Below are 23,587 nucleotides of genomic sequence, written 5' to 3' on the forward strand. Positions count from 1 at the left end.
TGTAATCTGGTGCCTTCTTAGTATTGCACTGAATGACCAAACAAGCATTTTAATGCACAGACAGAGAGAATGGAGTACAGGTATAAAACTCTATCATAAAGCTCATATCTAATCATGTCTAACATAACAAAGATACCCCCCATCCACCTACTGGTCTGTGAATTGTGAACTTGTTTAAACCTGCATTTCATGATTGCTTTTGGCCATAGGATAAAGTGTTGTGCACTTTGCTTAATCAAATTGACAGTGAATGTGTGGCATGAGGCAGTGTGAGGGCCACGCTGAGTGTTGTTGGAGTGGCAGTAGAGTAGATGACATGTCTGGTCATGTGGGCAGGTAAGAGCTGCTCAGAGAGGGAGAAAGGGAAAGAGGGATTGAAACTAGCGTTCTCCTCCTCCTCCACACACCTGTCTTTTGTCAGCCTGAAGCTGCAGAGTAGTGTGTTTGCATTATATGTGAAGCCTGCCACTGACAGGCTTTCGCTGAGTGAATGCTTTTGGTTTATTATTAAAACTCTGAGAAGAAATTGATTTTTTTTGTCAGTTTTACTTTGAAAGGCAATGGAAATTTGAAGTTGAAATGCTTGGTGGGTGTGCAAAAATGAATCATGATGCAAACTTTTCTTTTTTTGGGCAGTGTGACAGCTTGGTAGATGGAAACAACACAAGAAAAAAAAAGGAAAAGTGAAAACAATGTAAAATGAAGGTATCATACAACAATTTCTCGATAAATCGGTGAGTATAAAGAGGCAAATAAGAGCCATTTAAACTCCAACATGAAAAGATAACACAAAACCCTCTCTCTCTAAGTTAAGTTTGTTTCTGTAGAATGCAGCGCAGAAACGAAGGACTCTGATCTAGTTGGTGCCAAATGATGCCCGCCAACGCGCCCCTGAAATGTGCCCATAATTTACGCACAGAAATCTCAAGTTGAATCTCCTGCGCCCGCACCTCTTAGCGCAGAGACAGCACGGATTCCCTGCAGCCCGTAAAAAAAAGAGGAAAAAAGTAGGCCTTCATCTCCCTTTTAAACCTCGACGCTGTCCACGTCCTCAAAGAGAATGGATCTAATTAAAACGTTGCACTCGTCATCATCGCCAAAGCGTTGCCAAACGGGTTCTGGTGGAGAGGAGGCAGGGAGATGTAGCACCACATGACTAAGTCTGAGCTGCGGAGGGATGGAAGTTAGATTGGGTTTCTCTTCTCTCATTGGCCGGTGGGCTGACTTTTGACACGCAGACCAGGGACCCTCCTGTCGTATAAATAAGCCTGATGGGACTTTATTATTCTAGCATCACGGCAGCAGGTTTCTGCTAAGTTTGGAGTTACTCGTGTCACCACAACTGTATGTCTGCCTGAAAGTGGTTTAAAAACAGGGGCTCAAGCAGCACAAGGAGTCTGCATGTCTGCTTAGACATGCTCAGCTTTGTGGATACCCGGATTCTGTTGCTGCTTGCAGTAACTTCATACCTAGCATCATGTCAATGTAAGTTTGAATATCTGCTCTTTTTTCTTCTGTGATGGATATTTTTTTTTCTTGAGGATCTTGGCTTTTGTTTGGGACTTACATCGAGGTCAAGCCGAAGACAGCTTTAAGCCCTGCTGAATAAAACTCAACGGATTGAGCTCATGCAGAGGATTCTTCACTTTTTCCAAGGACCCAGTTATCATGATTTGATTAGTTTCCGTAAAGGGAAAGAGAGAGAGAGAGAAAAGAAAATTTTGTTCCTTTAAAAGAGGAACGTCTAGAGGGTTTTTTTTTTTTTAGTTGTAATGCATGTGAAGTTAATGAAATGAGTCGAAATGTAGGTTTTCTTTCAGGAATAGGATGAAAAGCTTTTGTTGGGGCGTTGTACACATTGTTCCATCCAGACGTCCAGGGAATGAGCTTTATTATAGGAAACTCTAATGTCTCCCCCTGGTGGTCATGGGTGCAAACATCTACTCGCCACCATCTGCGTTATCTCCAACCCCCATTTATAAAACTAAAGCAGAAATGACACTAAACGATGACACGTTTTCTCTTATAATTACATTTAGATTCTTAAAGTACTTTTTGAGCAGCCTACCTTGCAGTTAATGGCAGTATAGTTCAGCATACATTTAACATACAGCGGTTTTATAGATTAAAAGATGATTATACAGGTAACACATCATGACAAATTTGGCAATATTATATTACATGAAATGGACAAATAAATAGTCTCACATCCCTTTTCAACCGCCAAGTGCGCCACCTCGTGGTCCAGATAGGATATAACGTGTTAGAGTTCACGGGGAGGTCCCAGCTGTGCCAACCTCTAACCGTGACCAGCTGGTCCGGAGTCGTGGAGAGCAGCTGCAACACAGTGCAGAAGAGAGACGCAAAACACAAGGCACCATTAAAGAATGAAGTCACCAGTTTTTAAACAACCCTTTAAAAAAACAGAGAAAAATCACACATTATAATATTTTTGCAGCAAAAGCAGTAAGACAGGAGTAATTAATACATTCTTATCACAAATCATGTTGGTCTTGTCTTCTATGTTGTAGCAGGCCAACTATTCATTTCCCTAGGGCATAAGCGGCCTGTCCAGGCTTGCTCGCAGCTGGAGCGCGAACATGTGGAATGCTCCAACAATGACATTCACATTCATTACCGACAGTTTGACGAAGTTTGCTGTGATTCACAAACTGTGCAGGCATGGCCCTCAGCTACGCTTTTAAGAGAGGCTGAGACATGTTATGCAGCGAGTAAAACATGCAGGAAGGATGCTTATTTTAGGCCTGCACAGAAGCGTCTGCTCAGCATTTACAGACACACCCGATCAGCGTAGTGTAAAAAGCCCCCGACTGTGTGACACAGTGAACGAAAAAGAAAAGCACTGTTTGAAAAGTCACTTTTTCTAGTTTTGAATGTACTGACTTGAACACAGTCTCCAGAATATTTTAAACCTGAAATAACACACTCAGCATTTTAATACGAAGATCTTAGGCAGATTCAACCATGAAGCATTAAGTAGAAGATGAAAACTGCTTTGTTTCTTTTTCAGGTTTTGCCCTAAAATTATTATTATGTTCTAACGGCGTATTCCCTTTTTCTCTCCCTGCCCCTCTCTTCTGCCTCTCCCTCCTCATCCTCATCTCTACAATGCCACAGTTGCGGTTAGTACACCTGCATGCTACCATGAAAACAACATACCTTAAAGTTTTTTCCGTTTTTCTTCCACAATCTCTGAAATGCCCGTGAATGAAGGTCTCTGTCGTCTTTTAACGATTCAAGCAATCTGAACTATGGCAGAGGAGTGCCGTTAGGAATTTCAGACCCTGAGCTCAGTTATTTCTTGCAGTTTTCTCCCTTCCTGTCCATGAATAGGTGAGGGTCCTATTGGCTTAAGTTTGTGTCAATGAAAGCTAAAACCACAGGGCTGAGGCACCCATGGGGCCTGGTACAAAGGACCTTTTCTGAGGACAGCAGTGAGGAACCAGAGAGGGAGGTTTGCCCCTATAACAGCTGGCTTTGGCTCCGTTTGGAGTCTCCCTCTGATCCTGATTTAAGATTGAATTTGGGAATTCTTCTGCTCATAGCTGAGATTGCCTGAAACTAAGCACCCACTGCTTTTGGTGTTTACAGCTTCACCACGTCCAGGCACCACTGTGCGTGGTGTGATTGCGGTAACTTGATAGCTGTTCCATAGACTAACATGCTCATACTCCTGAGTGATTGTCCAGTCTGGTTTTGAATGTTTCATTTTGTTGCCTCTCAGCATCTCTGATGTGCGCATGTTGACCACATGCACATTGTCCTCCTGGGTTCTCACATTAGTTTATCTGCACGAGCGTGATTCACATGTCACTGTGACAGCACGTCTGCACGCTGCATTATTTTAGAACAATGGCCAGTCCTCGTTACAGTCACACACAAGAATAGAAGGCAATAATCTGAATGAATGGGATTGCCAGCTCATTAAATTGTTGCATGGAACCCTGAAAAGACTGAAAAGATCTTCTATTTATCTTAACCGAGGCAATAATGCATAATGTTGGACCTCTGGCTTGTTTGGATTGTGTCTAAGATGCATGAAGCATAGTTTATATTAGGAAAGTTCAAATGCCACCTTCATGATGACTGGTTCAATCACTCAGTTTTTCTGTTTTCTTTTGTTTCCCTTTATTTTTCTTGACTTGCTTAGCCTCTGAGGATACAAGAAATCCCAGATTGTTTTAAATTACAGTTTAAGTCCAGGTTGCATGCATCTGGTTTTCAGATCAGAAGCGGTGGCCCGCTTTAGTGTGGGGATAGTTTTGAAATGAAATGCTGTTGAAGTAACAAACTGAGGCCATCTGCTCCATGTTTTTGGTCTGACTGAATGACTTTTGTGCCGCAGGGTCCAGGAGGAGCGAAAGGACCTCGAGGTGACCGGGTAAGCAGATGCAAAACTGCTCTCTCTGTGATAAACACGCTAACATGCCACTGAAGTATTTGATCATTTACACTCATGAGGCATCTTTGGCAACGTTTTTGTCAACGTCACCTGACCTGTTAACCTTGGCAGGCCACACCCCTTTGTTTACATTTCCAATGGCACTATTTTTCTTAATTGTAACATATGAGAATGCCTCTGATATCTTTGATACGACAGTGTGGCAGACTTATTCACTGATTTATTTTAACAATTTAAAACACCTTCGTTTTTTCAAAATAAGAGCTTGCGAGATAAAAACAGACAAGCGTCGCCTCCTTAAATCTCAGCAGCTCATCGTTCAATAATAACAGTGTTTACCAACTCATGTCATCTCTGTTTTACAGGGTCCTCCCGGCCCAAATGGAAAAGATGGTTTACCCGGACTTCCTGGCCCCGCTGGCCCCCCTGGTCCCCCTGGACTTGGAGGAGTAAGTAGAGAATAAACAGTCTGCGTAGATGGTGTTTACTGCAAATGTGCTCTAAATAATGCTGATAAAGCATCTTTGAGGAAAAAATGACAAGCCGTTCATAGGAAACAAACACGAAACCAGCCGTAAAAAGCGTATAGCTTCTTTTATTTTTTTGACCTCTGGTTGCCCCTCTCTGTCTCCTTAATTAACCCTGTAATCTTTGACCTTTTTGTCATTTATCCATTTTGGATCAAAGCATTTTAAAAAAAGAGATACCACATGCCTGGTTACCACTCATTTTGCTCATTTTGTCTGTGTTTAATCCATAAAGCTGCTCGGTGGTAACTTTAGTGTTTTAAGAAACTCTTCGGGTGAATAAAGCGCATGTTTGCAGTAGTCTGTGGCTGCTGATTGTGAGACAAGTTTGAACTACAGGAACTACTGGAACTGGAAATCTAAATTACTTTAGTCTTAATGCCCTTTAGCTATAGAAAAGTGTTTATTATGCATACATAAGTATTAATCTGTGCTTTCTTCTGTTCAACAGAACTTTGCTGCTCAGTACGATGGTGTAAAAGGCCCTGATCCTGGCCCTGGACCCATGGTGAGGACCCCTCTCTTCATTGCCACACAACAACACTAGCCCATATGTCACAAAAACTAATATTTTTACATATATAATTTGGGATGACTACAGTGCATGGAAAGTTTCGTGTATTTCACGTGTTTAAATTTTGATTTCAGTCACCACAAAATGTTTTAATGACAGTCTAACTGAGAGCTGATGATTGATTGTTTACTTCTTTTCTTCTTTTCAGGGTTTGATGGGACCAAGAGGCCCTCCCGGACCTCCTGGAGCTTCTGTAAGTATAAATATGTGCGAAAATTAAACCTATACAACTGTCTTTTTAAAGATTTTTATGACTAAATGCTGCATCTCCTCTCATTCAACAGGGACCTCAAGGACACACAGGACACGCTGGTGAGCCTGGAGAGCCCGGACAGGCCGTAAGATCATCCTCCTAAACATTTACACTTCTTTCAATGTCGACTTAAAAGTTCATCCTGGAGATCTTAATGCTCTGGTTTTCTTTCCCAGGGCGCTGTTGGTCCTCGTGGCCCTCCTGGACCTCCTGGCAAAGCTGGAGAAGATGTACGTACACATTAGTGTAACTGCTGTTCAAAATGCAAAATCATTTTTGTTGCCACTCTTCTGTGAATATTTTGCGAGTGGCTGCGGTAGTTCTTTGTTGTGGCCTAAAGTCTATTTCACTGATTCACAGGGTAACAATGGCAGACCTGGCAAGCCCGGAGACAGAGGTGTCCCCGGCCCTCAGGTAAGAGATTTGCACCACGATAACCACAAACAGATATAAGCAAGAAATGGATTTGCAGATGTGAAGTACTTAATATGTTCTTTGTGTTTGATTTGCAGGGTGCTCGTGGATTCCCTGGAACCCCTGGACTTCCAGGAATGAAGGGACACAGAGTGAGTGCTGATTTTTTTTCCCTCTGCTTTAACTTTACCCGATCCTTTGTGGACACCTAAGAGCTCAAACAAAGTGCTAAAAAGAAGAAAGTGGAGGTGGAGACACACCTGTGCTCCTTAGAAATTGCATTGTAATTACCTCCACAGGGAGTGATTATGGACTTAACCTCCTGAATTCCTAATGGATGCCTTGAAGTTCTTAGCCTGTTAACATAACTGGATTGCAAAAGTGCTTCACAGAAAGGTGTTAGGTATTGAACATTTCCTTCCTATGATGGATGGAGACAGATGCAACGCTTTCTATAACCCATGTTTGATTTTATAAATAGCTTTTTTAAGACGTTTTTTAATGTCTCCTATAATATAACCCCTGTTGGACTCTTTTCCTTGTTCTGTTTTATCTCTGGAGCAGTGCACTACAATTTGAATCTATTATCCTTCTCACATGTTGATCTAAACGGTTATATTTATTTATATTTGTATCACATTTCTCATATCTTCACCTGCCTTCATCACTGTGCTCCTGTGTTTCAGGGATACACTGGCCTGGATGGACGCAAGGGAGAGCCCGGTGGTGCTGGCCCCAAGGTAAGGTGACAACTAGCTGCTCTATGAATGTATCAAAAACTAAAAACTGTAATTCTTAATAGTTCCCAGTTAATTATTAGTGATAAATTTGAAAATGTTTAGACACATTCCTCATCGTACCATTTTCCCTCCCATAGGGCGAGCCTGGTGCTCATGGAGCTGCTGGAAGCCCTGGACTGGCTGTGAGTTTGAGATTCACCTTTCATGCACAAAAATTTTAGTAAAGACATCTGACTTGGATGTTTGTGACTGTTTGCGTCAGTCAGCATCATGTTCATGGGATGATAATGATGCTGTGGTATAAAAACCTGCACAGGTGATAATTGTAGGTAACTGTCTTGCCTTCAGGGAGCTCGTGGTCTTCCTGGTGAGAGAGGCCGCCCCGGCCCTGCTGGCCCTGCTGGTGCTCGTGGTGCTGATGGCAATGTTGGACCTACTGGCCCTGCTGTGAGTACACACACACTTATAACCCCTTTATCGGTGTTAGAGTGAGAAGATACCACTGAGATGCTTTTTCCTGATTGGACTTCAGCCTGTCTTCATATATAAATCACGATGAATACTGTAATGTGCCATCCTGCCAAGTCAGAAAAGGTTCATTCTTAAATTTTGGACTTTATTATGTGTTCCTGCTTTTCCTTTATTCAGGGACCCCTCGGTGCTGCTGGACCCCCAGGATTTCCCGGTGGCCCCGGCCCCAAGGTGAGTGTGATGCCACTTCCTGTTGCCTCTCAGAGAGGTTCACGATTAGGGTGAAAAAAGGCAGTTTTTATTGCTGTATAGGACAAGTACAACCAGTGCCTGCAAGCTCCTGCCCAATCACATATTCTTATATAGTAGCCCCCAGGGGAATTTTGACTGTTAGTACTGCAAACCAAAACAAATACTTAATGCTGCTTAAGCTGCTTTAACTATAAAACCAACAACCACTAGGTAATATCGGCACACTGTTTGATTGTGGATGTATTTGTGCTGCTGACAGGGAGAGACCGGACCCGTGGGAGCTACTGGCCCATCTGGACCTCAGGGATCTAGAGGCGAGCCCGGACCCAATGGTGCTGTTGGCCCCGTTGGTCCCTCTGTAAGTATACAAGGTTGTTTCCATCAAGGTCACTCTCCGGTCACGTGTAACCACTGTTTCTGTTATTAGTCTTTTAGTTGACTCTGACTCCTATAATTTAGTCATGATTTTAGGGAAGATTGGTGTCATGTTAACATGATCAGTTGAAAATGTGTTTTCTTTAAATAAAATGACTTGACTTTGTTTTCTTGGTCTTTCTCTCCAGGGTAACCCTGGTGCTAATGGCCTGAATGGAGCTAAGGGAGCTGCTGTAAGTATTTGACTTGAGCCAAAAGTGCATACAAATTTCCAGGGTCACACCAAGCTATCTTTATTTTGATATGGTTTGATATAATAGGATGCTATGCTGACCTGTTGACCATACCTGCTGTTTAGGGCACCCCTGGTGTTGCCGGAGCTCCTGGCTTCCCTGGACCAAGAGGAGGACCCGGACCACAGGGACCTCAGGGTGCTGCTGGACCTAGAGGCCTGGGTGTGAGTACACAAGAAACAAAATAGCCACCTGGAAACATTCTCTGTCCTTACGCCCCAGTACTGTCATAATTGTTCACAGATGATTGCTCTTCTGATTAACTGTGTCTGTTTATCTGTCTATTTTAGGGAGATCCTGGTGTTCAGGGTATAAAGGGAGATACTGGTCCCAAAGGAGAACCTGTAAGTTTATGTCCTTATAATCATTTAGAATTTGATCCAAATAAATCTGAAAACCTCTCTGTTGCACATTTAATGACCGTTTTGCTATGTTGTTTCCCTCAGGGTAACTCTGGACCTCAGGGAGCCCCTGGACCTCAGGGTGAGGAGGGCAAGAGAGGACCCACTGGTGAGCTCGGTGCTACTGGGCTTGCTGGTGCCCGTGGAGCTAGAGTGAGTTCCAGCCCGTCATCTTTAATAGTTTGAGCCATAAATGTACTACAGCCGGAGACATTTTACTGGGATCAGCCATTAATTCTATTTGTCTCCTTTAGGGTGCTCCTGGCAGCCGTGGCATGCCTGGTGGTGAGGGAAGAACTGGCCCTGTTGTAAGTATTCAATGATTAAAAAAACTCTTTTTTGCTTGAAATACAGGCAACATTAAGTCTCATAATTTGTCTCATCTGCCCTTTTCATAGGGTATGCCTGGTGCCCGTGGTGCTTCTGGTGCTGCTGGACCTCGTGGACCCCCTGGAGATGCTGGCCGTGCTGGTGAGCCTGGCCCAGCTGGTCTCAGGGTGAGCTTTTTACTAAATCCTGTTCTTGGAAGGTTATAATTCACAGTTTCAGTAAGTTACAGAGACACCTCAAAGTGCAAGTGCATATTTGGCAGTTGTAGTTTTAAAAAAAATATGGAGCTAATATGGAGATGGAAAAAACTCTGAATTTCTAAAGTGAAAGTCTTCATTTCAAGTCTTAATTTTGTAAGAAATTATTAAGTGTTAGATTTACATGAAAACCCTGGATATTCACTGAGAATTTACTTACAAACGTCCATGATTAAAAGAAAAAGAAAACACAGGGCTTCACCTTACAAGATTATAAAAACCTCATAATGTGTAGACTCAGAGTATCATGCCTGCCTGCCTAATCAAGTTGTAGTTGCAAAGTCTGAACTTTCTATGCAAATTTCCATAAGAAAACTTTAATGGAAATTTCATGGCAGCTATTATTTTCCACAGGGTCTCCCAGGAAGCCCTGGAAGCTCCGGACCCCCAGGAAAGGAGGGACCTTCTGTAAGTAAACCTCAATTTTATTTCATCTATTGTTCCTACTGTTTTGTTTTTACAGTAAATATAATTTCCTGCTGCAATCTTTGTTTGTCGCTCCAGGGTCCTTCTGGACAAGATGGCCGCAGTGGACCTCCAGGCCCAAGTGGACCTAGAGGCCTGTCCGGAAACATTGGTTTCCCTGGACCCAAAGGACCTTCTGTAAGCCTTTTTCTTTTCAAGAATTAAACATGGAACTATATCCTTCTTTGTTTTTCAAGTTAACCTAAATCTGTACTTATTAACTTACTAACTGCTTTTTGTTTTAGGGTGAGCCTGGCAAGCCTGGAGAGAGGGGAGCCACTGGCCCCACTGGACTGAGAGTAAGTCACAAATGTTATAATATATAAAACTTGAATTTAATTTGGTAATGGCTTCAGTAGTTAAAAGGCATCACTCTCTTTATCCTTGTGTCTAGGGACCCCCTGGACCTGATGGCAACAATGGAGCCACTGGTGCTACTGGACCTGCTGTGCGTGATCTTATGTGCAGCGCATGAGTAGATCTTGATGAATAATAGCCACTGCATTGTCTTTGTCTTCGACTCTGATAACTTGTCTCTTTCTCTCTACAGGGAGGACCTGGTGAGAAGGGAGAGCAGGGACCTTCTGGTGCTCCTGGCTTCCAGGTTTGGATCCATAATTTTCTCTAAATATAGAAAAATGGTGCATGATTTTACAGCCATTTTAAGCTGATTGCTAAAATTTTTGATGCAAGTGGAGCTGATGTAGAGTCTTGATATTTTCAGGGTCTGCCTGGACCCGCTGGAAATGCTGGTGAGGCTGGCAAGCCTGGAGACAGAGTAAGTATTTGGAAAACTGTAAAAGCAGCATTATTGAAAATTTAAGTCCACGTCTAACCAAACAAAAATGCCTCTGTAGGGTATCCCAGGAGAGCCAGGACCTGCTGGAGCTGCTGGTGGCAAGGTGAGATCACCTGTCAGTGACATTGTTTTCCAAAACAAATGCAGCAATATAGGATTTTTACACAGTAGCAAAGCCTGTCAAAAGTGCATATGTGTCCAGGTATATGTGCACTAAATGAATCAAGACCCTTTAATATGCTGTAGGCTTTTCAAACCTTTAAATCTATTGCTATAAAAACATACTCAGAATCAAATATAGAGAACACAAATTAAAATATGCATGTCTGTTTCTCCAGGGAGAGCGTGGTAACCCTGGTGCTGCTGGATCTGCTGGACCTCAGGGACCAATTGGAGCCCGTGGACCTGCTGGAACCCCTGGAGCTGATGGTGGCAAGGTAAGACAGTTCTATTTTTACAGAAATTGATGGAACTTCTGAACATGTGTCATGAAACCTGACAGTTCATGGACGTTCTCTGGCCTGTCACGGAATGGTCTTTAAAATGCACTTTCACAGCAATTTCCAGCATTGCTTACTGATCAAAATCTCACTGTTTATGCAGTGATAGCTCTGAGAAACTTTAAAAATTAAGAATTATGTGATAATAAAATCTGTATATAGCTGGAAAATTGAAAACATCAATATTTATGTTGTTCAAATATGAACCCAAGTTTATCCTCTTTGTTTCCAGGGAGAGCCTGGTCCTGCTGGAGCTGCTGGTGCACCTGGACATCAGGGAGCTGGTGGCATGCCCGGAGAGCGTGGAGGTGCTGGTACTCCTGGACCCAAGGGAGAGAAGGTAAGTTCTAGAAATCTGCCACCAGCAAATAAAATGGGTGTAAATGAGGGAGTATTGTTTCTTTGCTGTTGTGCGTCTTACACCCTCTTCCCCTCTCCCAAGGGAGAGCCTGGACACAAAGGCCCTGATGGCAATCCTGGCAGAGATGGTCCCCGTGTAAGTAAAACTCTCCCGTCTTTGTTAGTATGCTTAATGTAAAAACTTTACACATTTATTTCCTCAATTTGAGTGTGTCAGTCATAACCCTGATCTCAGTGTGCTCTCCTCACTTAATCTAGGGTCTGCAAGGAGCTGCTGGACCTCCAGGACCCACTGGAGCCAACGGTGATAAGGTAAGTTGATAAAATAGTTGCCATTAAATAAATAATAGAAAGAAACCACCAAATTTAATGTTTTTAGATTATATAGATTCTATAATGCAAACAAACTTTGTTTGATTGGGGTTTTTTAATATTTAATTCATTTTTACAGTATTTAAAAAATGAATGCCAGCAAAAGTATTGAACATAACTCATCCACTGTAGGACCAGTTACCTTAAATAAAAAGCCATTTGCAGACGTTCACACCACTTTCATAATTTTATTGCTCAGTACCTTTATGTGGGACGTCCCACCCCTCTAAAACAGAAATTTTAAGTAGCCGAAACACTGTTATGACTAAAGCTAGAACCTCAACACCGCCATCTAATGGCTATTATGCAAAATAACAGCAATGAGCAACCTGCAATGAAATGTAAGATGACAGTGGTTAACCTAAAAATAATGCAGAAAACAAGTATTCATATTTATTACTGGCATTTAAATATTTATTTAAATCAAAATGTAGGAATTTGCAAGTATTTTTTAAATTTGTTTTCCTGAGTGTTTGTGTATGTTGTTCTATAAACACAACCAACAGAGCCAAGAGTACAATAACAAAATTCTTTAAGAAGGAAAATGCTGACTATTTAGAGCATTCTTATAATATATGGCATATTGAAGTATATTCCTACATAAGGGAGCGTGACAAGTCAGTGGATGCTTGGAACAATTGTAAGCTAATAAAATGTTTCCTGTTCTCTCCTCCAGGGTGAGGGTGGTTCCTTCGGACCTGCCGGCCCAGCTGGACCTCGTGGACCCTCTGTGAGTAGCTGCTGATCACTTCTTGTTCCACTAGCTTACATTTGCGTTTAAATATCTCATAGCAGAACCTGGCAAAACACAAGCTTCCATCTTTTAGTTTGAACAGTCTTTTTGACCCCACTGCTTGTTGTCCACAGGGCGAACGTGGAGAGGTTGGACCCGCTGGAGGTCCTGGATTCGCTGGCCCCCCTGTAAGCCCATTTTGAAATTCAGTACCCCATTCCCCATGTCATGTTCAATAGATAAAGATGAGCCAATACTTACATACCACAACCACGCTTGCTACAGGGTGCTGATGGTCAACCTGGAGCAAGAGGAGAGCGTGGACCTTCAGGAGGAAAGGGAGAAGTTGGCCCCTCTGGCCTCGCTGGACCTGCTGGACAGTCTGGACCTGCTGTAAGTACCACTTTCACTGGACATATACACACACAAACACGCATCCAGCAAAGCTAAACAAATTGAGAGAGATCTAACATGATTTCACTGATTTAGCATTACCAGGCATCTATGAGAGTGTTCACAGTGGGATAAAATCAACAGCTATTTCAAAATACTGTTTATGTTTATAGATTAGAGGGGAGCAGTCTTGATATGACACTGACTTTGATTTCTTCTTCCGGTATCTAGGGTCCTGCTGGCCCTGGTGGACCTCCTGGTGCTCGTGGTGACAATGGACCTTCTGTGAGTATTCAAACATACAAATAAACAGCTTTACCAGCCACACACGACACTCTCATGAATGCACTCATTAACTCCGTGGGCTTAAAAGCAACCATAGCATGCAGTGAGTAGGAGTTCCAATCAAAACTGTTAGGAACTTTAAAAAAAGGCAACATTAAAACATGAGATTAAGCCATTTATCAGTTATTTCTTGTACTGCCCTTTTTAAAATGTTTATATTTTTTAATATAAGCCCAAATAGGAACTAGTTTGTACTAGTGAGTCAATATTGTGTGCATTTGTGTAAATTTATGCACATAACCGCACAGTATCACTGTTTTAACTTAGCAGACTTTGTCAGCTTTTGATCTGTTCATTTTCCAGTGTTTCCTCTAAATCACTCAAATGTATTTTAATGGTAACACCAAAGGCAATTTTATTCATACAGCACATTTCGCTATTCGCTACATGTAAAATCAATCTGCTTGACATTAAAGATAAAAACACAAAAAATCCTTTTATCTTTGGAATGACTTAAGGAAATAAAAACAATAAAACTAATTCTACAAAGACATATAATATAAGTTAGCATCCACACACGCACAAGCATACACACTCATACAGTATAAGTGTAAGCCTGTAAGAGGTTTTTAGTCCATTTTTGAATGCAGGCACAGGTGTAACTGACCTCAGGTCAGGGGTCAGGTTGTTTTTGAAGAGCATCACATTAACTGAAAGCAACCTCGGCACTCATTTATATCTCATTCTGGGACCAGTTAAAAGATTACCTGAGAGGTACGACTGGTTTATAGACACTAAACAAGTCAAAGATGTGTTGGAGGACCAAACCAAAGAGCTTTATGAACTCATAGATTTAAACGGTAATTTCATGTTAAACTGGAAACCAATAAAGTGACTTCAGTATTAGGGTGTTATGTTCACATTTGCGTGTACATGTAAGGCTCTGGCTGCTGCATTCTGAACGAATATAAGTAGTTATACTGATAATTCTGACAGTTCTGCAAATAGAGCGTTACAGCAGTCTAACCTGTTTGATATGAATGAATGGATCATATCCTCAAAGTCAGTTTGAGAGAAGTATTTTCTAACTTTTGATCAATTTAGGTGGCAGAAAGCAGTCCTGGTGACCTTATTAACATGACAATCAAAACTGAGATAACTGTAAAAAAATAATGCCCAGGGTTCTAACCTGCTCGCTGTGTTTGAGAAAAAGCGGTGATAAATATTAACAGATTTTCCATCTTGAATTTTAGACCAACAACAAATATTTCCATCGAGTTTCTGCTCAGTTCAGAAAGGTTTCTAGACAACCAGCAAATAATGTCATCAAAGGATCTTATGGATTTGAAGAACTGCTGATTGAATTTTGTATTTGTGCAGATCTAAAACTATGTGTATCGTGTCTTAACTCTCAGCCCATCTACACACACAAACGTAGACACAACAAACATTTTGAATGACCTCTGCTTAACCACTGTGTGTGTTTCTGGTCAGGGTCTGACTGGTTTCCCTGGTGCTGCCGGCAGAGTTGGTGCTGCTGGTCCTGTTGTAAGTATAGATTTTGCATTTACTAATAAATTACATTTTAGTAATAACCTCAAACATACAAACTGACTTGACATGACCCCTCGTTCCTTCTCTTCCCCTCTCAGGGTATTGTTGGACCCCCTGGCCCCGCTGGTCCCTCTGGTAAGGATGGACCTCGTGGTCCCCGTGGTGATGCTGGTCCCACTGGTTCTTCTGGAGAGTCCGGAATGATTGGACCATCTGGTCTTGCTGGAGAGAAGGGACCCAGTGGAGAGTCTGGCCCCCCTGTAAGTTATAGCCCTCTTGAAATTGTGGTGCACTGAAACTTTGAGGACACTTTAGTGGCATCCTTGCTTATACCGCTGATGTGCATATATAGATCTTAAGAACTGCATCCTCAGCTCTTAAATGTGTGACTGATGATGTATTTTAGGGTCCTCCTGGTGCTCCTGGAACTTCTGGTCCTCTTGGACTTCAGGGATTCGTTGGTCTGCCTGGTTCTAGAGGAGATCGTGGTACACCTGGTGCTGCTGGTGGTGTGGTAAGTAGAAACTAGTTCTGATTATACCACGAAAAAAAAATTACCTGTTTGATGAACCACTGAATGTGTATTATCATTCAGAAAGTGTTGGTCAATTCAAACCATGGACAACAAATTTTAAATATGCATGGACAACAGTGCTAGTCCAGACGACAGACCATAATTTCCATTTTGGAGGATGTCTCAGAAAGACCACATGCACTTTTGATAATGGGAAGATCCCTCGTCCCCAAAAGTCTGAACGTACACAGCATCCATGTTATTGGTTGGCTATATTTGACCCACTGATTTTCTCTGTGTCATATCCCAGGGAGAGCCTGGTAGAGTTGGACCTGCTGGTCCCCCTGGAGCCCGTGGAGCCCCTGGCAACATTGGCCTGCCTGGTATGACCGGACCCCAGGGAGAGGCTGGACGTGAGGTAAAGACTTGTAACCCCTACTACCGATCTATGAATGATTTATAGAGAGTGCTAAAATAATATAATTATGTGTTCTGTATTTTCTGTGATATATTTGCTTTAAAAAAATCACATAACATTTTAAAATAGTAAGCCTGTTAAACTTTTATATAAACTTCTCTGTTCTTTACAATCCACAGGGCAACACTGGTAACGATGGACCTCCTGGTCGTCCTGGTGCTGCTGGATTGAAGGTAATGCCCTGTCGTGTACCTTAAGCCATTATCATGCACAGAACACACACACACACACACATATATATATATATATATATATATATATATATATATATACATACTATGTTTTATTAACCAACTTCCACCGTGACCCACCGTGCTTAGGGAGACCGTGGTGAGCCTGGATCTGCTGGCGCCATGGGACTTGCTGGTGCCCCTGGACCTGCTGGACCCACTGGAGCTGCCGGCAGACCTGGAAACCGTGGAGAGGCTGTAAATATTCTAATCATTAAATTCCCAATATAAGCAAAATTGTTTACTGGGTACTTTTATCTACAATCGTCTGCTTGTTTCACTTTTTTTCCTGTCCCTAGGGCCCATCAGGTTCCTCTGGAGCTGTTGGCCCCGCTGGAGCTAGAGGTGCCCCTGTAAGTATAATACACTAGCAAAGCAAATGAAATTACAAAAGGAATGCACCACAATATGTTTATGCCTGTGTCTTTGTTCAATGTAGGGACCTGCTGGACCTCGTGGTGAGAAGGGAGTTGCTGGAGACAGGGGAGAGAGAGGCATGAAGGGTCTGCGTGGACATCCTGGTCTCCAGGGAATGCCTGGACCTTCTGTGAGTGGCTGCACAGCAGCATAATGCACAAGAACTGTATGAATACTCAGCCCCATTATGCTCATAAACAATGCTTCAATACAGATTCCAGTAGCATTTGCAGGGCAATGTAATCACGGAGAGGAAAGACTTGTTGTCACTAAAATGCCACTGAGTGATGTGTTTTCTTTTACCACAGGGACCTTCCGGTGACACTGGTGCTGCTGGAGCTCATGGACCTTCTGGACCCAGAGTGAGTAGAATCCCAGCAGCTTGCTTTTTTTTTTTTCTTCTACATGCATCGAAGATCATCTGTGCATGCCCTATTGAAAAGTTTCACTGTTAGTGAGAAATAAGTGTATGTAGCTCCTAGCTCCTAGCCACTCCTACCCACATACACTCCTGCTATTTTTGACAGAGCACCTTTAATTTGTAGATTAATAAAACCACAAATGTTTGTGTGATGTGATTTCTTTAGGGACCTGCTGGACCCCATGGACCCGTTGGTAAGGATGGCAGACCTGGTGCCCATGGTACTATGGGTGCTCCTGGTCCTCGTGGACCCAATGGATACACCGGACCAGTGGTAAGTTTGCCTTTATATCAACAGCTTCATCACCTTCTTAAATACTGCAACTTTTATTTTGCACCCTGGACAGTTTAGTGCTATTACAGAACTGTTCTTTACACATCACTCCATTGTCTTATCCATGTTAGGGTCCTCCCGGACCTCCCGGTCTGCCTGGACCTCCCGGCCCTGCTGGTGGTGGATACGATGTCTCCGGAGGATATGATGAGTACAGAGCTGACCAGCCTGCTCTGAGAGCCAAGGACTACGAGGTTGATGCCACCATCAAGTCTCTCAACACTCAGATCGAGAACCTGCTCACCCCTGAGGGATCCAGGAAGAACCCTGCCCGCACCTGCCGTGACATCAAGCTCAGCCACCCTGACTGGAGCAGCGGTAAGCTTGGCTTCAGCTCCTCAAAATAATAGCAAAGTGCCACTGTTACTATGTTCTGAAGCATTTACAGAGGCCATGCGTGTAACTGACCTACTCCAGTTAATGCGACTCTCTGCTTTTCCTGAAGGATTCTACTGGATCGACCCCAACCAGGGCTGCACCAACGATGCCATCAAGGTCTTCTGCGACTTCACCACCCGTGAGACCTGCATCTACGCCCACCCTGAGAGCATCGCCCGCAAGAACTGGTACAGAAGCACCGAGAACAAGAAGCACGTCTGGTTCGGTGAGACCATCAACGGTGGCACTGAGGTGAGAGAGCAGGCAACTTGCATCATGTGAAATGAAAACAAGCTTAACCTCTACAGGAAACACTCACTGGTTCTTTCCTTCCTGCAGTTCACCTACAACGATGAGACCCTCAGCCCCCAGAGCATGGCCACCCAGCTGGCCTTCATGCGCCTGCTGTCCAACCAGGCCAGCCAGAACATCACCTACCACTGCAAGAACAGCGTTGCCTACATGGACGGTGAGAGCGGCAGCCTGAAGAAGGCCGTGGTACTCCAGGGCTCCAACGATGTGGAGCTGAGAGCTGAGGGCAACAGCCGCTTCACCTTCTCCGTGCTAGAGGACGGCTGCACTGTGAGTAGCATTGCTGTTACGTTTCAGTCTGCTTCGCAGCTTTGTGACTTGTGTTGTTAAACCTCTGCTCCAATACTCAACCTCTCTTTTCCTCCGATTTACTCCTGCAGACACACACTGGTGAGTGGAGCAAGACAGTGATCGAGTACAGAACAAATAAACCATCTCGCCTCCCCATCCTCGACATTGCACCTTTGGACATTGGTAGAGCTGATCAGGAGTTTGGTTTGGACATTGGCCCAGTCTGTTTCAAATAAATAGACTCATGATAAATTAACACCGGAAAAAAAAGAGAGGAAGAACGAAAAAAAAAACAAAATCTCTGCCCTTCTATCTGTGTTCGTTTTTTTTTTTTTTATACTGAATGCTGATTTCTCTCTGCGCATCCACTTGCTTACGATGGGCAACTATCGGAGAGGACTGAACGGACTGATCGGAGCGTTGGTGCAATGCAAAATAAATACAGCAACCCAAAGGGACGCGGGAATACACCTTGTTGTGGGACATCATGTCATCCTTTTGTAAAAAATAAAAGAAGTGTAATAAAAACGCTGAAAGTATGCATCACTTTGTGGTCTTTGTATATCTTCCAAAGAGGAGGTTTAAAACCACAATTTCCATGAAAAAAGGTTTAAACTACCTCATGCCTGTACCTAAAGAAAATACTATTACCAAAACCTGGGTCCACAACCGAGATGTTATGATTTCTAATGCTTCAAGCTTTGTCCCGTATCGGAAGGTGCTCGGTTACTTGAAGCAAAGATCTATGGTGCTAATATGCAGCTGTGGAGCAAACCACTTTTTTAACTGTATTATTTTGTATTGACCTTTAAGGAGTCTTGCAATCTTCCCCTGATATTCCTCCATTCTAAGCAGGTGGAATGAGTCTAAACCTGATGTCTTGTTTGGGTTTTTATTCTTTTGTTTTCTTTTTTTCTAGATTTTATTTTTCTTTGTTTGTTTGTTTTTTTTTCCTTCAGGCTTTTTCACTCTTCCAATCCCACACCCAGTGTTCATTCTGACAGCACATAATTCATCTCGTTCTGAATGGTTTTTTTAAGGCGGCCTCTCTCTCAAAAAATGACACAACAAAGTCTATTGTACCTATTTTGTATATGTGAGATGTTTAAATAAATTGTGAAAAGTTCTGAAATAAAGCATGTCCAATGTTCCAAAACACACTACGCAGTGACTTAAGTGCTTTCGTGTTTTAAGGACACCGATGAAGGTGTGTCACTGTACTTTGGTTCTAGTTTGGCTGATGATTTACATATCATCACTGACTTTAAACATCTTCCTATTGTGGAAGCACAGCAGTGTCCTCATTCACATCCCCCACCTTTTTTTTTTTTACCTTGCTTTCCAACGGTACATTCAATTTTAATGTACAGTAAATTTCTGTTTACACTGTCCATGCCAATGTGTGATTACTAAAGTGCATTGTTCCTTGTAAATATGCATCCTCTCATGTTGCTTTTTTTCCTTGCATAATACAGCTTTTGCATCCAAATAAATCTCTGTGATTTGGATTCAAGGCTTGCAGTCATGCGTGAACATAGTCATAAGTCAGTCTCAGTTAAGAATACGGCAGTTCTGGAGATAAATAGGTGTTTCACTCAGGGTGATGGCGTATGAGATCAGCTGCAACACCTTCTACAACCACTAGAAGGCAGTGTGGCGTGCATTTACGAGAGTATCTTCTTCATGTCCAGTTCATTTAGGCTACGTCCACACGTACACGGGTAAGGACACTTTAAATACCTGTAGGTGGCAAGGTTATTATAGTTAACTAAATTTAAACTAAAAACTAAAATCAGATGTGGAAAAAACATTTTACTGAACAAAAATAAAACTAAAAACTAGACTTTTGGGGGGGGGGGGGGGGGGGGGGGGGAAATAAAACCAATTAAACAATTTTGTGAACTTGAAAATCTGACTAAAACTAAATAAAATAAATGAGTCATTGAAAGACTCTGGATATCTACAATACTACAACAAACTAAGACTTAACTGCTTTCAAAAAGTTATATGTTTTTACTGCAATACCTTTATTAATTTTCCCCAGTCTGGCTTTGACACATGGACTCAATATTGTAATAACAAATAAAAACTAAAACTGACACTGAAACTAACAACTGAAACTAAACATTTCAAACAACAAAAACTAAATTGAAACAAGAATATCCGCTCTGGAAACTCACTGAGACTAAACTGAATTAAAACAAAAAGTCAAAACAAAAGAAAAAGAAAAAGAATACTAATTAGAAAATATAAAACTACAACAACTCTGATGGGTGCATGGGAAATTAGACAGAAGAGTACGATTTATACATTATCCAATCATTTATGCATACAATTGATTATTAACAGTACAGAAATCAGGCTGTGGGTCCTTTAGATGTCATGCTGACGTCCAAACAAATGATGATTACACAACGTAAAGTTGTGTAATCATCATTTTAAGAAAATAAAAGTTCATTTACTTTCCAGGTCTTCTTAACATGCTTAACACTTCTATGTCAGTTCAGGATTCTGTAATGTTTCTTCTACTTTATTTAATGTCCCACTTTATTTATATACCAGTTTATGTAGTAAATGTTATATTACAGATAGATGATTAAATCCCGAGACAATCAAACCACTGAGATGTTTATTAAAATATAAAGTAAGCTGAAATTATAGAAAGAAGAAGAAGAAAGTTTTCACACGAATCTATTCAGTGTGGTGAAACGCTAAGTACACCCTTCCTACTTCCAAAGGAGTTAAGAGTGTAGCAGCAGTCAAGTGTTGCTAATCAAAACCACTTGATTACATGATCATCAGCAAGTGTGAGCTCCTCTATAAAGGCACAACTTTAGGCGGTTTGCAGGTCTGGACCGATTAGCTGTGTGACAATACAATGCTGAAATCTTCCCAGGAGCAGAAGTCCCAGCAAATTCACCCCAAGGGCAGGCTGCACAATGCTCAGAGATATTCAAGCATGGTTTCTTTGAAGGGTACCAACAGAATGGATTAAGTTTGCAAAACCAGACATCCGGAGCCATTTCCTTTGGACATACAAGATCATGGTTATAATGCATAATCCAACAGCCCAGTCATACCAGCTGTTAAGCATGGTAGTGGAGGGGTGATGATCTGGGCTTGTTTTGCAGACACAGCATTAAGCTTGTTGTGGACCCCTGGACATAAATGCAGAGCACAATGTAAGACTAAAGGATGTTTTATTAAAAGAGTCTTTCTTTTAGTCGGTCCCTCAGGGGGTTGAAGGCGTCAGCAACAGGCGTCAGGATAGAGGAGGCGAAGACAAGTAGAGCAACAGCAATAGATTGCATGTGAGTATTACAGGAGCCGAGCTTGTTTACTGCATGCTGGTGTCAACTGAGGAAAAACAGCGCCCTCTTAAAGTCACGCCCCAATCAGCTCAACAGCAGGTAAATCAGGAATGTCTTCCCGGTGCGTGATTAGTAGGGCAGAGATCCCAGCGATGCGCCGCCTCTGCAGCATAGCACGCAACATTCCCCACACTCATGTCAACTGAGGACGGAAAGAGATCGCAAAAAGAGGGAGAGAGAGACGGGTGAGTCAGCTGAGGACAGTCTGGGCAACTTGGAGGCATTAAGTTGATTGTGAATTCCTCTGTATGCCAAAGTATTCTAGAGTCAAATATGAAGCCATCTGTCTGACATCTGAAGCCTGGCCAAACGTGGGACATACAAAAAGCCAGTGACCCCCAAAGCACAGGAGCAAATCTACAGCAGAATGGCTGAAAAAGAATTTTAAAAAAATGTTGTGTTGCAACTGCCCGGTCAAAAGTCCAGACTTCAACCTGACTGAAATGCTGTGGCAGGCATTTAACAGAGCTGCACAGAGAGCTGTGTAGATAATCGTTGGAGCAAAAAGACAACAACAAAAAGCAAACAAAGAAAAAAGAAACAAAAAACCCCAAAAACTTAGCTGTGCACAGGGCTGGACTGGGACAAAAAATCGGCCCGGGCATTTTGACTAGAGACCGGCCCACCAGGTATTATAGGAAAAACCATAAATCCTTTGAATGAAAACAAACGCTGTTGTCACAGTGATGTACACTGTCTTGTTGGTATATATGTATCTTAAACTTAAACCTACACCATCCTCCTATTGTGGTATTCTAAACAGTACCCGAAAGTAGACTGCTTGGTCGAGTTAACCTCCTGAACTATCTACACATGGTGAAAACCTGAAATTAAGACAGAGAAGACTAGAGGTGAGACATGATCATTACTGATTACTGATGACAGATTTAGATATATTTTCATAAACCATTCATTTGCCACATCAATAAACAGCATGGCAGGGCAAAATATTTTTTCTAACATGGCAACCTTTAAAAAGTGAAAGGAGATAGAAAGACAGGTGAGAAAGAATAAAACTAATTGACTTTTTGATGGGATTTTACACCCAGTACTGGTACAGTATCTAGAAAATGTGGGAAAATACTGGAATCATATACAGTACTTAGCTACTTCTGAAGAAATTATGATGGGACCCTAAAAAAAATTACTATGTACAATAATGGATTTCTATACATTTTACATCAGATGAAAACGTAAGATTCAGATAATTATTTGTTAAAAGCGAGACATTTTAAATGAGAATAAGAAAGAAAAGTATTTCTTTGTGCCCCCCTTTCCCTGTTAATGCCCTACCTGGCCCCTGGCAAAACTTTGCTAGACCCGCCCCTGCACAGTTACCAGCTGTCAGCTACATAAAAAAAGGATCCTGGTGTTATTTGTGTCTCAGAAACAGTTCCTAACTTCCCTTCAACTCATTCATGTCACCTAAAAGGTAAACCTGTTTCTCCATCACCTGTTCAGCTCTGATGATCCAGTAAGGACATCTCCTGGTTTCATCTTCATGTTTCCCTCTCACCACATATCATGACCAGCAGCTTTTACAGCTGTGACTCCAGCAAACATCAGCTGATACTAGAAATTAATATTAAATAAATTCTAACAACAGCTGATAAAGCTTAAATGTGCTGCTATTGTTTAACGCGACCTCCGCTGGTTTTATGTTTCTGACGCAAAGTGGGCGATAAACAAACAAGAGAGAAAAGCCGATCAGCTGATCATTGATCAGTTTCATGATTGAAGTAGAAACAGGAGAGGGAGGGGGGAGAATGAATGAAGAAGAGGCAGCTGTGCAGCAAAGACAGAATAACTCCAGCTTTGTGTCTTTTTCATTGTAGCTGAAGTACAGGACAAACTGTGTTCCTTTTCACCTCAATACGAAACCCGTAATATTTTCTCTGAATACGAGACGATTCCGTTTTTTACGGGACGGTTGGAAACTCTAATAACTAACCTTATAAATAAAATAAGATAAAACAAGTTTAACATCAGTAACATCAAAGCACCCGCCCAGCTGTATAGAAACTCTGTCATGCTAGTTAGTACACAGTACAAGTTATTGTAACTGACTGT

At 42.1% G+C, this 23,587-nt stretch overlaps 1 protein-coding gene across 1 annotated transcript; it reads left to right on the forward strand.

The window, feature by feature from the left end:
• The first annotated feature begins 1,267 nt into the window (after window positions 1-1,267).
• col1a2 (collagen, type I, alpha 2) lies at window positions 1,268-19,306 on the forward strand. Its single transcript, XM_026156104.1, has 50 exons — window positions 1,268-1,485; window positions 3,139-3,143; window positions 4,367-4,402; window positions 4,789-4,872; window positions 5,402-5,458; window positions 5,673-5,717; window positions 5,809-5,862; window positions 5,954-6,007; window positions 6,138-6,191; window positions 6,290-6,343; window positions 6,878-6,931; window positions 7,069-7,113; window positions 7,280-7,378; window positions 7,580-7,633; window positions 7,914-8,012; window positions 8,218-8,262; window positions 8,388-8,486; window positions 8,613-8,666; window positions 8,769-8,876; window positions 8,978-9,031; window positions 9,122-9,220; window positions 9,665-9,718; window positions 9,815-9,913; window positions 10,021-10,074; window positions 10,170-10,223; window positions 10,326-10,379; window positions 10,500-10,553; window positions 10,633-10,677; window positions 10,913-11,011; window positions 11,307-11,414; window positions 11,517-11,570; window positions 11,693-11,746; window positions 12,483-12,536; window positions 12,674-12,727; window positions 12,825-12,932; window positions 13,164-13,217; window positions 14,712-14,765; window positions 14,870-15,031; window positions 15,178-15,285; window positions 15,596-15,703; window positions 15,883-15,936; window positions 16,084-16,191; window positions 16,293-16,346; window positions 16,433-16,540; window positions 16,719-16,772; window positions 16,998-17,105; window positions 17,237-17,483; window positions 17,611-17,795; window positions 17,883-18,125; window positions 18,236-19,306. The coding sequence occupies exons 1-50, from the start codon at window positions 1,416-1,418 to the stop codon at window positions 18,380-18,382; spliced, it is 4,062 nt and encodes a 1,353-aa protein (XP_026011889.1). The 5' UTR covers window positions 1,268-1,415; the 3' UTR covers window positions 18,383-19,306.
• Window positions 19,307-23,587: the final 4,281 nt, after the last annotated feature.

The sequence above is a fragment of the Astatotilapia calliptera genome, chromosome 22 (genome assembly GCF_900246225.1).
Source record: "Astatotilapia calliptera chromosome 22, fAstCal1.2, whole genome shotgun sequence".
Taxonomy (NCBI): Eukaryota; Metazoa; Chordata; class Actinopteri; order Cichliformes; family Cichlidae; genus Astatotilapia; species Astatotilapia calliptera.

Excerpts from the sequence above, each read along its gene's own strand:
- col1a2 (XM_026156104.1), top strand. The coding sequence starts at position 1,416 with ATGCTCAGCTTTGTGGATACCCGGATTCTGTTGCTGCTTGCAGTAACT. Across the intron at positions 7,114-7,279 it reads CTGGAAGCCCTGGACTGGCT|GGAGCTCGTGGTCTTCCTGG; the intron begins GTGAGTTTGAGA and ends TCTTGCCTTCAG. Across the intron at positions 8,263-8,387 it reads ATGGAGCTAAGGGAGCTGCT|GGCACCCCTGGTGTTGCCGG; the intron begins GTAAGTATTTGA and ends CCTGCTGTTTAG.